General features: G+C 37.5%; 1 protein-coding gene across 1 annotated transcript in view; it reads right to left on the bottom strand.

Moving 5' to 3' along the window:
* Window positions 1-388: 388 nt before the first annotated feature.
* The window catches only part of APOB (apolipoprotein B), a 37282-nt gene continuing 21203 nt past the window's right edge, over window positions 389-16467 (bottom strand). The window contains exons 26-29 of the mRNA XM_088480285.1: window positions 7637-15043; window positions 6804-6918; window positions 4715-4898; window positions 389-2373 (exon numbers count right to left, since the gene is read on the bottom strand). Coding sequence (XP_088336411.1) covers window positions 571-2373; window positions 4715-4898; window positions 6804-6918; window positions 7637-15043 — 9509 coding nt within the window. The 3' untranslated portion in view covers window positions 389-570. The remainder of the gene's footprint in view (window positions 2374-4714; window positions 4899-6803; window positions 6919-7636; window positions 15044-16467) is intronic.

Raw genomic sequence — 16467 nt, 5'->3', positions numbered from 1 at the left:
TGCACAAATTGCCTTATGTCACAATAAAATATGCATTTAGGTAATATGAATTGAAGCTGCCATACCGATTGCTTTTAATTTAAATAAATTAAATTAAATATCAGGCCCAAAAATCTATGGAACAGTGACCCCAAGTGGCCAAATTATTTTAGAAAATAGCAGAATATACTCGTTTTACAACATTTTAAGAGACTTCTCAAGGAGAATAGTAGTCGAAACAGATATAGTATATATTTTAAAAGCAATGTTTTAACATCTCATGAAGCCATAAGTAGCCGTAATTTGATACTTTAAAGAAAAGCCATCGAAGCCAAAGCTGATGATATATTTTAATGTTGATTCTATATAATGAAATGAAGTAGAGAAATTAGTTAAAATAAATGCCAGCTTATAACAAACAAAGTTTATTAGTTAACTTCAAGGAAATAACGACAATTTTGTTATCTTTTTTTTTTTTCTTCTTTCATTTACAAGAAACAGTAATAGCTTTAAAACTTAATATATACTGATTGCTGTCATTTAAACCGTGTAAAAACCTTATTCTCTGCTACTACAGTACATAATGTCCATTCAATTGTTTTTCCAGTGGCGGATGTTGTCAATGATTTGCTGTGCACTAAGTTTCCCATCTTGAAGCTGTCTTTCGATAAAATGTTGTAATTCTTCCCATTTCTTAGATCCTTTGTCCATACCATCGAGTACCATTGAGCGTGCAATTTCCATCCTCTTAGTTATGATGTCACTTCTTACCTGGGGTATTTCATCAAAGGAGTCCCAGTTGAAGGGATGTGGGATGTCGACTTTCAGTTCTCCTTTCCGTGTTGATACATATGTCTTTATGTCTTCACTGGCAGAATTTTGAAAATTTTGCAACATTTGAGTGATGAATTCTATAAGCGAGTTGTACTTTTGGATGACCAGATCAATCAAGTTATTTGCTTCAATGAAGAACTTCTCATAAGAACTGAGAAGCTGAACGTATGCTTCATGGACTTTCACATTTATAAACTGTGAATATTCCAAAGCGCCTGTCTTGGCGGCATTTGACCAATCGCTAACTTTTTCATCTATTATCATAGAGAACTTCCTTACTTGCTTCAGTCCCTGACCTTCTACATTGGTTGCTAGAACCTTGGCTTGCTCATAATACTCCTTGAAAAGTTTCTTCATGTTATCTGCATGTTCTGAGACATTTATTCCGTATTTTTCAGGCAGTTCCTTCAATGCATCAATGATGATCTTGAACAGTTCAAGGACTTTCTCTTCAATTTCATAATACTTCACAGACCATCCAACAATGTTTGGGTCTAAATATTCTTCCCGCAAGGCTTTGGCATAAATGAGTAACTGCTTTAATCTTTCTGAAAGTTCTTCGTATACGTTCTGGTAAAGTTTTTGCAGCTGGTCGGTGCTCTTTTTGAACCTGTCAGCAAGATCACTAAGGTATTGTACATAGTTGGAGTTTACAGCGTCACTGTACATTTGCTGAGCTTGAGCTTTCATATCCTGATAGTTTCTCGACTTCAAAACTACCATCAGTTTTTCCATTTTCTGTGAGACCTCTTGAGTCAGGGTCTTCAGCTGCTGGAGATATTTTTCCAGGCTTAGGTTTTGGATATCATTAAACAACTTGTTGACAATCTGCTGTATCTCTTTCAAAATATCTTTGATGGCCAGGACTACTTCTCTGCCTTCAATATTTGTGTTTGTACCAGGGATTTTGAAGTTAGCAGTATTAAAGTAATCAAGAAGCTGTTGAAACTGCTTCATATGTTCGCTGATAAGGGAATTTGCCGATTTCATGGACATGGCAAACAGTTCCTCACCTGTGTAACTCCTCGTCTGGCTTGGAAATTGAAAACGAGTGCTCTTTAGAAACGTAATAGCTGCATCGATCACATCTCTCACTGCATTTTGGTAGCCTCGTATTACAGTAATTAATTTGTCATAAAACTTGGCTCCCATTTCTCCGTCACTCATAAGAAAGGACATATCTGCAGGTTCCTGGTACCACTGTTGCGCTTTATTGACAACATCTTCATATTTACCACTGGCACCCCTGGCTGCCGACTGCAGCTGATATTGCATCTCGTCAATGTGATCGGAAGCAGATCTGTACGTTGATACAACCTCCTTATGTAAAAGTTCTTTCATCTTTAGGTTAGCTTCTTTCATGTCCATTTCTAAGTGCTCCCGGTGGTATTTGTTGACACAATTGTAGATGGCATCTAACATCTTAGGTAATCTTTCCTTCAAACCATTGAGCACATCCTGAGCAGCATCTTCACGCCAGTTAAGTTTGTTCTGAAGTCTTTCTGGTGTTTTTAGTGATATTTCATTTTTCAGAATTAATGTGTCCTTCCCTGGTGATGCCTGAAGGAAAGAAAAATAATTTTATTATCACTTTTAAAAAATGTGTGTATTTAATATCACCATTTGTAGACTAATTATTAAATATTAAATATTAAATTCTTATACAGCTATAGTCACATAATATGAATTGCAGTACTTATTCCAAAGCCCAGAAACTAGTTTGGTTGTTCCATTAGCATTTAAAGTCATGTAGCCAGCTCTCACACTTCAAGTTAATTAACATCTCAATACATGTGGCCAAGGCCTCTCTGGGCATGAGCTTCACAATAAGGTTTACAACTACCCCCACAAGTCTACTTCCTCTTCAAGCGAAGAATTGGATTCTCACACAGAGAGAGACCAGAGACTAGAGAGACACACAGGCGCTCACTCTGCTACACGCAGACCAGCGCAAGGATGGGCCTAAGTACACCAGGAGAGATGGCTAAGTATTAAACATACTAATGGCATGGTTAATGATTTGTTTCATAATGTAGTGATCTGCAAAGTAGATAGTCTATACGCGTATCTGTAGTGATTTGGGTTAACATGCAGTAGATGCTATAGTAGTTTTGTGGTGTTTTGTTCATAGTGGAGTTTTTGTCATAAGTATTATACACTGTATTATACACTGTTTGATATACTCATTATATGGTTCACCATGTGGTTTACACAATAGGTTCCATGTGCTTCTTCACCCTCCTCCTATTGAACCATGTGCTTGGGACAATAGTATGGCCTGGGAAAGCTAGGTTTGTGAATGCTGGCTGTATTCTGAAAGGATTATGTGGTTAGAATTAAGATGAAACTGTTTGATAGTTTATACCTTCTGAAATATTATAAATATAATGGAATCTGTAGAATGTGTATATTTCAGTTTGATGTCAGCTGGTGATTGTGGTTTGTTGAAGGAGAATGGCGACTGCCATGTGCTTTTCCCTATGGTGATAAGGCCTTGAACCATGTGCTTGATTCAATAAAGGTTGTGAATTACTAATATTGTGATCATACTGTAGTTATAATACTAGACTTTAATTGGTGTAATCGATTTGTATAGTTCAAATAGGTTTGTTATAGTTATTTTAGTTATGATCATTGATGGATATTACTGTTTTAGGATGATTCACAGAGTTATAGCCTCATGGGCATTTCCTCACATTCAAAATGGAGCTTATCTTTGAACCATGATGTTTGAAACAAAGGAATCCACGCAGTCTATCATCCCCCTTACATTTCTCTGCATACACAAACACACACACACACACACACACATACACACACAGACACACACACACACACACACACACACACACACACACACACACACACACCCTTAAGTATTATTTTAGATGAATGTGCCCCAACAGTCATTTATAGATTTAGTATCTGCGGTATTGCGAAAATAACTCTTATCCCCTATAACATATATAATCAAAGCACAACATATACACACACCCACCTCCCACCATGCTTTCTAGCAGCCATCTTGAATTATCTTTGTTTTCTCTCTCTCTCTCTCTCTCTCTCTCTCTCTCTCTCTCTCTCTCTTTCTCTCCCTCTCCCTCTCTCTCTTTCTCTCTCTCTCTACCCCCTCTCTCTTTTCTCTCTCTCACCCTCTCTTTTTTCTCTATCTCTCTCTGTAATTATGTCTGTATATCTTACATTGCATTTAAATAATACTATTTTATGCTATACTATACTGTATGTGAACTTTATGAGCATCGATGCATCAATTTGTTTGATTATATAAATACACTTTTACTTTAGTACATCTGGTGTGCAATGTCTTTCGAAATTAAATTGACGTAAATATTCCTGGGTAAGTTGTGAGTTAAGATATTAAGTATAATCTGTTAATAAATGATAAAAATAGAATATTTGCTTCAGATATATGAGATTAAAACAGGTACAGTACAAACAGACAGACAAAAGAAGGAAAGGAATGTACCACCCTTTTACAATCACTGAGTACAAAATATGTTTATCCTTTAACTAAACTTGCACTAGTCAGATACTATGACATAAACAATAATTTCAAGATACTTTTTCACAATGTCCATGACTTTTAACACAAATCTATGTAATAAAGTACTTCAATATTGCATTGGTTTCAAAAACCATATCTATGACTAAGTTATAATATAATATAAAGCATATTAGTAAAGATAAGGACACTCGCTAATATTGCCTACTCTTTGAGGAAGAGCTATATATGCTGAAATGTTTGCATAAATGGATAAATTGTCATTTTTAGCCTACGGAAGTAAATAGTTCCTTAATAAAACAAAAGAGGTTTTACATCTTTATCTCTCGTCTACTATGGTAGGACATCCAAAAAATATTATAACATGGAAAAACTCACAAGAGAACGGCTGTATACTTTCATCTTGATAGTCTTGGCATCTTTTTCAAGCAGAAGACCGAGGGTCCCAGTAGATGGGGATGATATGGATGAGGAAAGCCCATTGTCGTCATGTTTACATGATATCTGGACATCAGTGAACGTTGGGCTCCTAATTTCTATTTCTACTTTGTGGTTCACCATCCTAACAAAGAGAACAAGGCATATAGAAGCTAGATTGTTCAAACAAATGTTGATTTGTAAGATAAATACATTAGATTTTGACATATTTTAAAATAGAATGCGGTTGTAACTGGCATACTTAGAGCTGTATTCAATTAGCGGCGAAAAGCCGTTTTCATTGAAAAAAGTTTTGCCAGTGGAAACTTATCCCCGTATTCAATTCCCGAGACTTTTTCGCCGCTGCGGAAACTCATTGCAATGGAACCGGCGAAAAGTTTCACCTATGAATAGGTGTGGACAAAAAGTGCAGAATTGCGGTTTTGGGGTGCAAACTTCGGAAAAATCCCCTGCACCCTTTGGACAGTCCCCCAAAGGTAAACTGCATAAAAAAAAGTAAAAAAAAAATACTTTAGATCACCCAAAAAAGTACTTTAATTTTGGGGGAAAAAAGTCCAAAGTTGGGGGACAAACTTAAAAACGAGCAAAATAGACTCCAGGGGGGTCCCCAAGTATGCCCCAGGTGTTTTTAAGTTTGCAGGTGGTGCGGCAGGTGGATTTTTAACGTTGTTTAAAACTGCACTTTAGCATCTTTAAAATATGCTAGTACCCATTTTCGTGTACCCCAAATTTGCTGGGGCTACTTATTTTCAGCAAAAAATACTGCTAAATGCTATTCTTCACCACTTATGCAAAGACGCTAAATAGCAGTTATTGAGAGCAATTAAGTACCCCAAATACCTTCAGCAGGGCTATTCGGGGGTATCTACAGTGATCCCCAATGTCAGTGCATCTTTTGGGGGGTGTCAGGCTGAGTTCCCCAAATCTGACAGGACGTTTCGCTTGTTAGAGTTTTGCCGGGTGCCGTTTTCGCTGTTTTCTAATTGAATAACGGATAAGCGGGATGAGCATGATACTTTTTCGCATGGAAAACCAGCGATGTCGGCGAAAAGTCCGGCATATGAAAAGTACGGGACTTTTCGCACCTGATTGAATATACCCCTTACAGGGGAAATCAATTAGAGGTGAAAGTGATAAGTTTTCATGGGTATCAACTTCGTGCTTATCGCCCGATAGTTTCACTTATCGCCTGTTATCCGACATTAATTTATCATGCAATCCGATTAGAAAATGGGTGATAAGCGTTTCACCTGAAAATTGTTGCTGGTTTTACACTTGTTAAGTATAGGTGAAAATGGGGAAATCTGTCTGCAAACAAACTAATATTGGATAACAGTATAGAAGCCTATTAGTGGCCATAAAAACGTATTTGGGGTTCTTAAATTGTGTCAAATGGCTGTTATAACCATTTTTCTCAAACAGTGAAAAATAGAAAGCAAGAGTTTTTTTTCTGTATAATAATGCTCCACCTAAATTAGGGGTGCATGAAAATACCTGTAAAAAGCCACTTTAAAAAAAACCTTCAAAATAATGTATACCTTTATCACCAAACTGCAATCTTAAATACATCTGTCCCATTCATACAGCACCCCCAAATTTTTACACCAAAAATGACATGTTATTATTGGACAAATTAAGCTAATTAAAAAATTAATTTAGCCTAATTAGTCTTTAAAGAGGGTCTCTCAGTGGTTTTGAACCGTCCTGACATTTTTACCTTAAAATATGGATTTTCCACAACTTTTCACCTGTTCAGGAGGGGTGAAATTTTTTTGCGTTAAATCCTATGGTGAATTATTGCGTGTTAATTTCACCTGCAATTGAACTGGGCGATTACCAAAAGTGAAAACTTTTCACTAAAAGTGTAAACTTTTCATGAAAAAAACTTGTTATAGCGGCTAATTGAATTCCACCCTTAATTTAATGTATTGTTTAATTTATTATTTATTTAATATATTATTTAATGTATTATTCATGACTGTGTATACAACATTCTATTATTTTATATCAAATAATAAATAGATGTTACCTTAGGCCATTAAATGTAGCCTCCTGCTTCCAATTTGCACTAAGGTCCACATGTGCAAGATTGCCCTGTCCTAATATAATGAGATCTCTTCCATTCAATAAGCTGCCGACTGAAGCTGCAAATAAAATGATTTTTTTTTATCAGATCAGGTAAGCATCATATATTACCAGTGATAATGCTCCTCATTCTGTTATTTATATTCGTTGTTGAATAATAAGATAATTTGCAAGTTCACTAGTCATTTCTATTTCCTTTGCACACAGTATAGATTAATAAAAACATTTATAAATGTTTTTTATAACATTGTTATAACATTTATATTTTTCTAAATATGGATTCTTAATATCAACTAAGGAATATGAATAAAAAAATAGATTGAGAATCCTATAATTACTTTTATTTTGGCTAAAAATTAAATAACAACTTGCAACAAAGCAAACAGTACCATTATATTTAAAAAAGAAAAATTCCAAAGCATACGATGGAGCCTTTCTAATAGAGCAGAACATGGTGTCCTGGAAAATGCAGTACGTCTTATTGCAAAATTGGAAAGGGCATACCTTTTAGTCATGTGGATATGAAGGACTATTCTCTGGCTCAGCTCCAAGAGAGAGGTCTCTTCAAAGTATTCATCTCTGCTTGGAACCTAAGTTACGTTTATAATATTTTCTATGCAGCACTATGTTCTATGGTGGTGCTGCATAAATAAATTATAATAATTCTAATGACACAAATTTTTATAATTGTATTTCTGTTATGTTTTTATGCTGCACTACCTGTTTATTTCCATACAACAATCAACTATTTCTACAAAGTAAAAGAGAGAGACTCACCATCCAGGTCGAACTCCAGAAATCGAAGGGTGGAACTGCTGGTGGCATCTATGGAGCCAACAAAGGAGTCTAGATTGTTTGCCAGCTTGTTTGTCCATGTCAGATTGTATATTGGCGTGGTTAACTGGACAGATCCAGATAAAGACCCAAATGCTGGGATGTAGATTCCTGCTGGCAGTCTCAGTTTAACCGGCGGGATTACAACGCTCTGCGGTGGGATTTCAATTGTTGGTAGGTCAATGTCGGCTATTTTGTTGAACAAGCTGTTAAAATCCAAGTTGTAGAAGCTTTTGGGAAGAGTGTATTTGGACATTGTTACTTGATATTGTGGTATAGATAGCTCAACAAAAGGTATACTAGAATCTCTTTCTGCAGTGTACACCAGATTGATGGAGGTAGCAGGAAATTTAACTTCTGGTAGTGATGAAGGAAGATACATTTCTTGTGGCAGTGTCAGTCCTGGAATTGTCATGGTATAGCCATCTCCAAGGTTTTCAGATGGAAAAGGGTAGAAAAATCCGTTGTTATTTTTAGTGTAAATTACTGTTGTTGATGCATTTAGATACTGTTTTTGGTCAGCGCGTGTTGTAACATCAAATTTCAAGATATCCCACAGGCTTCTTTCATAAACTGGAAGGATGATAGACTTGAGGAAATCCACATGGCCCTGCATTGATCCTCCAACTTCCAGTCTTGCATCTGTCTGTTCATTGGATAGCTTAATGTTATGAGCCAAAACAAGGGACTCTATGACACCATTCCCTTTCATGCTAAATTCTTGTTTATCACCCTTAACATTCAGTGAAATGTCCTGGTTTAGTGATGGAATAAAGATATTAGTTTGGCTGACCTGAACGCTAAGATCTGACAGCAGACTCCAAAGTGCCAATTCTAGAGTTGCTTTACCACTCTGCTGTCCTCTTGATGTAAAAAGGGGAGTGAATCTTAAATAATTTTCTCCTTTATGTTCCCAAACTGTATATATGCGACTGGTAGATGTTTCAATGGCCAGATTCTCTGTGAATTCCATGTTTCCATAGCCATCAGCTCCAGAGTTGGCCACAAGCTTCACAGATGACCTAAGGTTATTGGAATTCAGGTACGTATTTCCATCACTGGTAAATGCTGCATAAAATGGCTGATGTGTCAGAAGGGTTCCCCTGATATCTCCAATTGTTTTTGTCTCCAAAGAAAAGTAGGATGTAAGACCTTCAAGATTAAGTGTGTGATCCAGTTGTCCTTTAGCTCCATTGCCATAAGGTGCATTTAAATCATAAGTCAGGGTAATTTTTGAGGAAACCGTAGGCTTTGACTTGGTGTTCCCAGTCAGTTCTTGCTGGAATGTACTTTTCAGCAGCTGTGTATCCATTTTGGCGTTTGTAATCACTGAGGCTTCCATATTTTTCTTTCCAAAAGATATAGAACTTTCATGTTTTCCTTCACTGAATGCAGTTTTTAGAGCCAGTGCAGTAGCTAGTTTTAGTCCTCTCTTCCTAGTAAGCCCAGTCGTGGCATCAATGTTGAATGCAAGAGCATCTAAGACAGAGGTGGAGGCCACACTTACTCTTGCAGATATATCAGACTGATTGTAAATTCCAGCACTTGTTGTGAGTGAAATCACATTGGACTTAAAGAAGAAATCATAAGTGAGGTTTCCCATTGCTGGAATGAAAATACTGTTCTGTCCACTCGGCAGTTTAATCTTGGGAAGAGAAAGCCTGCGTAAGCTGTTGGGAACATGTAATACGGGTAGTTCAGGTGAAGGTAGCACTAATTTGTAACTTGGAATAGAGAACCCAATTACTGGTACTACAAAGCTTGGTGTGCTTATTTCTTTAGGAACTATATAGCCGAATGCTGGAAGTTCAGCTGAGAAAGAAGATACTTCAATATTCACAAATGGTATCTTATAACCAGGGATCCTAAATGTTCTTGGTATTTTGCTGATTTGGTTGTCCACTCTGTACTTATCAATCTCTACTTTGGCTTGGTTATAGGAGTCCACCAAGAGGTTTAATGTTTTGTCTCTCCCAACTTCAAATTTCTGGTTAAGGTTCTTCATATTTGTATTTATTGAATCAAAAAGTGCATCTAGTGGTAAAGGAATGATATGCGTGTCTTTATTCTTCTGATATTGAAGTTTTATGTTTAGATCAAAATTCTGTCGGGTTGTTGTCAGCAAAGTATTTAGGCCACTTCGTTTCCACAGATTATATTCCTGAACTTGTGTTATTTTAATTGATGTGTACGGGATCTGAATTTCTGGGATGGAAATTGGGATTGTCAAGAAGTCAAGGTTAGCCTCCCCATTCATTGCCAGAAGAGCAGCAATATTTTCTTCATTATTGCTCAGTGAAACAGTATGAGACACTTTGTATTGGTTGAACCTTCCGTTAGCTTTCCATGACATTTGCTGGACATCAGGGTTGACAATGAAGTCATAGTTGTTTAAGAATTCAATCTTGCCAGTTAGCTTCAAAGGGAAACTAACTTTTAGATTCCCATTGTTAGCAGTGATCATTTTTATTTCAAAAGGTTTTGTTAAAAACTCAAAGTTGTTGTTTATTATCCCAGTGGTCTTTCCTAATAGTTCTGCAGTGTGAGTTGCTTGAAGTTCCATCTTCATCTCACTAACCCGGGCACTTCCTGTAAGGGTAGCAATACTGTTGCCAATGTCGGGTGCATCTGCTTTTGACATGGCTTCAATAGATAAAGAATTTAGGAATACTGAATTATATTTCAGGCTTTGATCAAGTTTTAGATATTTGTCAATGATTTTGTTGGTTCCCGACAGTTCAATGATGCCACCTCTTAAGTTGAACTTGAGGTCTGCTTGGTGGGTGCCATCATCTGAAAAGTGAGCACAGGCCCACCTCCAGTTCCCTTTATTAGAAGAAATTATTGAAATACGTCCAATGTCCACTGTTGTGTCAATGTTATTTTGGAGGTCAAGCTGACTTGAAAAATAAAGTTGTGGAATATTCAACCTGTGAGAATATTTACTATTCACATCGGCAGTAATTCTTTTCTCTACTTTCACTATAATGGTGTTTTCTAAATCAGCTGAGTTCTTCTCGGTTTTTAAGTTAGCCTTGGTTTGGACCTGCGTCTGAATGTGACTTGATGTGAAAGCAACTTCACTAAAGTGATCTAATTTGACATATTTGTTAGATAACAACACAGTTTCTTTAAGAACTAACTGTTCCATCAAGGGTGCAGAAATCCGACTATCAGCTCTGAAGGTAAAAGCCAAAGCCTCCACCATTGATGTTGCTTCTGCTGTCAGGGAAGCAACCATTTCTGGTGTTTTTGCAGAAACGGTGACATTATTGACCTCAGTTGAAGTCAAGATTGTAAAAAATGGAGATGTTACTTTGAATGAGCTGGAAAACTTGCCAAATGTTGGAATTGAAATGGTATGAGGAATTTTTGGGAGCTGAAATTCCGGTATCTGTATGTCAGGAAACTGGAAATTTTCCAAGTTTAGCTTTGGGATTTTATACTCTGGTAGCTGCATATTAGGTAGATAGATTTCTGGAATTGCAAATTCAGGAAAGCCCATGTCGCTCATCTGTAGATCTCTGAAAAATACATCTGGAGATGGCCACTTGTAGTCACTTGACATTATTTGATCGATTATTCTTACAATGTTCAGTTTGATTTCATTCAAATCAATTGTGTACGATGGCACTCTGTAGGTGTTTAAAACAGTGAATTCAGGTGTAACAAATCTTGTTGAAATTTCTATATTTTTCAGCTTTCTAAAATTGATTTCCACTGATTGGATTCGTAAATCAGTGAACGGTACATTGAAGGATGGTGTTCTGAATGTTGCATCTCTTAGAGCTCGGAGGCTTACTTCGAATGCAGGAATAACATTATATCCTAATTTAATCTCTGGCACAACGAATCCTTCTTCTACAAAGACTTTAACCTTTTCAGCCCATTCCTGGATATTGTTCTCTTCTGCAAAGCTGGTAATCTTGGCAGCCAGGAAGCTCCATTGATCTGTTATGAACATCACTAAGCGGCTGTAAGCCTGGCTAACCTGTTTTAGATATCTCTGGCATTCCTCTTTAATGTTCATGGAGTATATACTGTCTCTGATATCTTCAAGATGTTCGATTGTCCTTTTCTTCCATTCAATTAATACGGTTGAGGACATGACATCTTCATACCATTGCATAACTGCTGCAATTCTTGTGGCTCTTATTTGTTGAAGATACTCAACAGCCACCAATCGGACGTTATTCAGATATTGTCTTAAGGCTACTGCCTTTTCTGGCAGCTCCAGTGCCCTCAATTTTTTATTTATTTCCGCAGTCATCTCTCTGATCCAGTTGTTGAAGTCATCCACAAACTTTTCATAATTAAAAGACCTAATTTTTTTTACCATGATATCGAGATAATAATTAAAATCATCTATAAGCTTCTTAAAGTCATAGTCTCTTACTTGCTTGACTTTGGCATCAACAAAAGCAAGTACTTTTTTGTAATGCAATTTGATATCAATGGTACTCAGCATATCTGTTACAGTTTTAATTGTCTCCCTGACCTTCTGGTGGTTGAGAAGCTCAACAAACTTTTCTATGAGTACTTCAACTTTTTTGTCAATGTCATACGTTGCCACAACATCTTGGAGTTTGTCAATGACTGCATTTATTTTCTCACTTACTTCAAATTCCTCCAGCTGTGTCAGGATGAGGTTTTTTACTTGTTCTATAATATATCTGAGGTTCTCTAAGGGCAAAGCATTTTCTATCAGGTCTGCGTACTTAGATATATCAATAGATTGCAGCAGTTCTTTGACATTTTGTGCCATTTGGTCAATATCGATTCTCTGGATATAAACCTGTATTTGTTGTAATAATCTCCGTAGGTTAGCTTTGATTTGGTACAAGTCATCAATATTTTGAATCCAAGCCGACAAACTTTGTCCCAATTCGTTAACATTGATATTCTCCACTAAGACTTGTAGGTTCTGGATCATTGCAAGAATTTTTTCTCGCACTCTGTATTCATTGTCTAAGGCTTTCAGTTTCTCAATACATTTTTTTTTAAGATGCTCCAGGTCATAATTTTCTCTGATGTATCTGTATACTTCGTTCAAGTAGCTCTGCAAATTCAATTCCACCCATCTGAAATACTCTTCAATTGCTGCTTGAAGTTCATCCGCTGTGATTTTAAATTCTTTGGTTAAAGAAATCATTCTTTCTCTTGCTTCACTAACTTTTCTTTCTATGTCCAAATTGCTAATATAGTCATTGAGTTTTTGGCCAGCAGTGTCCAAAGCCCTCTTGTACCTTTGCACATATTGGTCAATATTTATGTCTTTTAATGATTTCTGTAGAGCTTGCAGGGTGGTAAGTAAAGTGGTCCTTATTTTCTCAAAATACAAAGACATGTTCTCAATAAAAGGCAAGCTAATGATATGCATGTCTTTATTCTTATCATACTTTATGTATCCAGAAACACCAAATTCTTGAGGACTGTTGACACTGCCTCTTAGGTTTAGAGAGTCAATTGGATTAAACCTGACAAATGACAGACTGACCTCTCTGTCCAATATGGAGAGATCTGCTAGAGCTTGCCCACTAACCTCAACTCCAATGCTGTCAGCATTATTATAAGCACTAATATCTTGATTGTATGTGTTTTGGTTCAGACGACTCTTCAGCTTCCATGAACTTAACTGCTCTGCAGGCGTGAACAGCAAGGTAATCTTGTAGTCTACAAGAGTTTCGTGCACATTGCTTTCTCCAAAGGAGTGGCTAGTGGATCCTCTGTAGTCATGAACCAAATTAAAGGATAGGGGCTCGGCTTTTAAGATAAACTTGCTGTAAAGCTGTCCGGATTGCTCTCCAAAAATCAAAAGTCTTCCATCTCCGTTGGTCTGAGAGTCAATGGTGATGGTGAATGGCTCTACCACTGAGCGAATCCTGTTAGTGAAACGCATAGATTTGGATTCAGAGTTTGTGTTGCTGGTAAGTGAGGCAGAAAGGCCAGCAATGTCCACTGCGAATCTATGAGTGTGGGCAGTGCCTTGAATATTTGCCACCGTGTCAGTGTTCAGGTTGGCTTCCATTTTACCGATGGTGAAGCCATATGAATGCTTTATTTCATCTTTGTTAAGTGCACCTCTTATATTGCCATTGAGATTCATCTTGAAGCCTTCTAGCTGTGCTTGACCTCTGTTGGTTAGCTCAAATGCACCATATTGGAGTTCATTATTAAGAAGAGCAGTCATCGTATAAGGTTGCATCTGGAAGTCAAATCTGTGCTTGTGGAATCTGTCAGGGCTTAAGGAGTTTTCCAATTTAGAGGTAAACTGTAAAACGTATCCAGCAATGCTTAGATCACTGCTGGTCTCCACTTTTATCTGCTCATAGGAACCCATTAAGTTGTTAGAGAACTTCAGTCCTTCGCGACTAACCCTAAAGCTCAATAAATTTTTGCTGTCCATGCTGAGAAGAGTAGCTTGATACACGCTACTCAAATAAAGTTCACTTAGGGAAGCCCTTCCATCAACAGAAAACTTTGCATTATGCTCTCGGCATCGCCCATTTGCCGTCATTTTCACTGCTGCTCCAGATACACCAATGGCGGCATTCAACTCACTCTCGAGCATAAAAGGATTATAGTTGACACTGGTAGTTGTACTGGTGGCTAGGCCATCCATGCTGAGCTTCAGAGTGCCCTTGTGTGCGCTTCTGCTTCCCTGGTTATTGAAAGTGATATCAGAATTTAATTCAAGAGCAGCATTATTGAGAGAACCAGACACAAGGGTGTAGAACCTGTTGCGCTTGTAGGTAGCCTGATACTCTGAGCGTACTGCAGCCCTTGCGCTTGACAGTGTGACCTCAAATTTATTCAGTCCAATCAGGTTGTTGTAATTTCCATTAGTATCGCACTTTAGAGACAACTCTCCGTTCCTATAATCTAAGGCCATGGTGTTAATGAGTGCTCCATCTTGTAGGTCGGTGGTTGAGGTGATTGTGGTTGCCTCTGTTAGATACATTCCTGACATTTTGTTTGTTGCTTTCAAGAAAGATGAATCAAACTTATAGTTAGATTCTATTTTTCTCTGCCTGGTCTCAGTGTTGCATGTGGCCACTAACAGTAAGTCATGGTTTGCAAAGTATGATGCCAAAGTAAACCGATCATTGCTCTCAGCCTCTATTAACATTATGTTATTATTAAATGATGACTTAACAGTGGCAGCTCCAGATAATTCAAATCCCATGACACTCCTGGCTTGGTAAGAACCAGAGCCTTTATACCAGTTTTTGCTTTTTAAATTGTACAATTCGCTGATTCTTATGCTTGAATCCAGTAGAGTGTGACGTACTGATCCATCGTAGGACAGGGTTAATGAGTTCATCGGATCGTAGGATGCCATTGCAGAACCTGCCAACATAGTAAAAACAATGAATAAACAAATATATGCTTAGTTTAAGTGACATTTTTCAGTTCAAATAGAATTAGAAATTGCAATATTTATTTGAATGGAATGGTAAATGAATATGTGCTGTGTAACAACGCTTATTGACACGGACATGTCGCTTTGCACAGCGGTTGTAAGTACTATATTCATGAAAGTGCAGCTTATTGACTTATTCACTTGGAACCAGTAACATCACTGAAGCAGTAACATCATTGGAGCAGTGGAGTCACTGAGGCAGTACTATAACATCATTGGGGCAGCAATGTCACTGAGCCAGTAACTTTGCTCAGTCAGTGGAGTCACTGAGACAGTAACATCATTGGGGCAGCAATGTCACTGAGCCAGTAACTTTGCTCAGTCAGTGGAGTCACTGAGACAGTAACATCATTCTGGTAGTGTAGTCACTGAGGCAGTACTGTAATATCACTGGGGCCGCAGTGTCACTGAGACAGTAACATCATTGGGGCAGTGTAGTCACTGAGGCAGTACTGTAATATCACTGGTGCCGCAGTGTCACTGAGACAGTAATATCATTGGGGTACTGGAGTCACTGAGGCAGTAATATTGCTGAGGCAGTGGAGTCCCTGAGACAGTAATATCACTGGGGCTATAACAGTGTGCTGGGTAGAACTAATTCTATTTAAATTAAATAAATATAAAATTTCACTTATGATTTTTGCTAATATAAAATAAATTACACAATAAAATAAAATTTAAAATAGTGCTTTAAATTAGCTCTAGATCAATTATTTGTTCTGTAAAGATAAATGAAAAAAACAATGAAAAAAAAATGATGTTTAAAAAAAAAACCTCAATTACCATTCATAAATATTTCTGACCCATAAATAAATGTCTATAAACATAAATATGATAAAGCTTTGAAATGGGATGCGGTCAATATCCCGGCATGTCCCTGTCAGATTCCCGGCGGCAGCATCCCGAAGGTAAGTAGCGGGGTTAGGATTAGGCACTAAGGAGGGAGGGTTAGGGTTAGGCTGCGGGAGGTGGAGGTTAGGTTTAGGCACTAGGGGTTTTGAGGTTAGGTTTAGGCACCAGGGAGGGAGGGTTAGAGTACAGCTGCCATCCACTAAAGGATCTCAAAACGACTGAACGATTATGACATTGTAATCGTGCCATCATTTGTCAGTCGCTCAATGTAGGCACATCAATCATCTGCAAACATGCTAAACCTGACGTTATCATCAGGTTGTACAACATATTTGTACGATGATAGATGTCTAAACAACCAGCGGGAGTGCGCATCGCTGGTCGATTACGACTTTTCTTTAAACAAACTGTAAACGATTTTCAAACGATTATTGAATGATTGAATGATATCGTTATTGTTCAATCGCTCAAATTAATCGTCTAGTGGATGTGTGCCTTT

This window comes from Taudactylus pleione, unplaced genomic scaffold, assembly GCF_031769625.1.
Source record: "Taudactylus pleione unplaced genomic scaffold, aTauple2 ptg000252l, whole genome shotgun sequence".
NCBI classification, from domain to species: Eukaryota; Metazoa; Chordata; class Amphibia; order Anura; family Myobatrachidae; genus Taudactylus; species Taudactylus pleione.
This window is presented reverse-complemented; position numbering and strand designations above follow the sequence as displayed.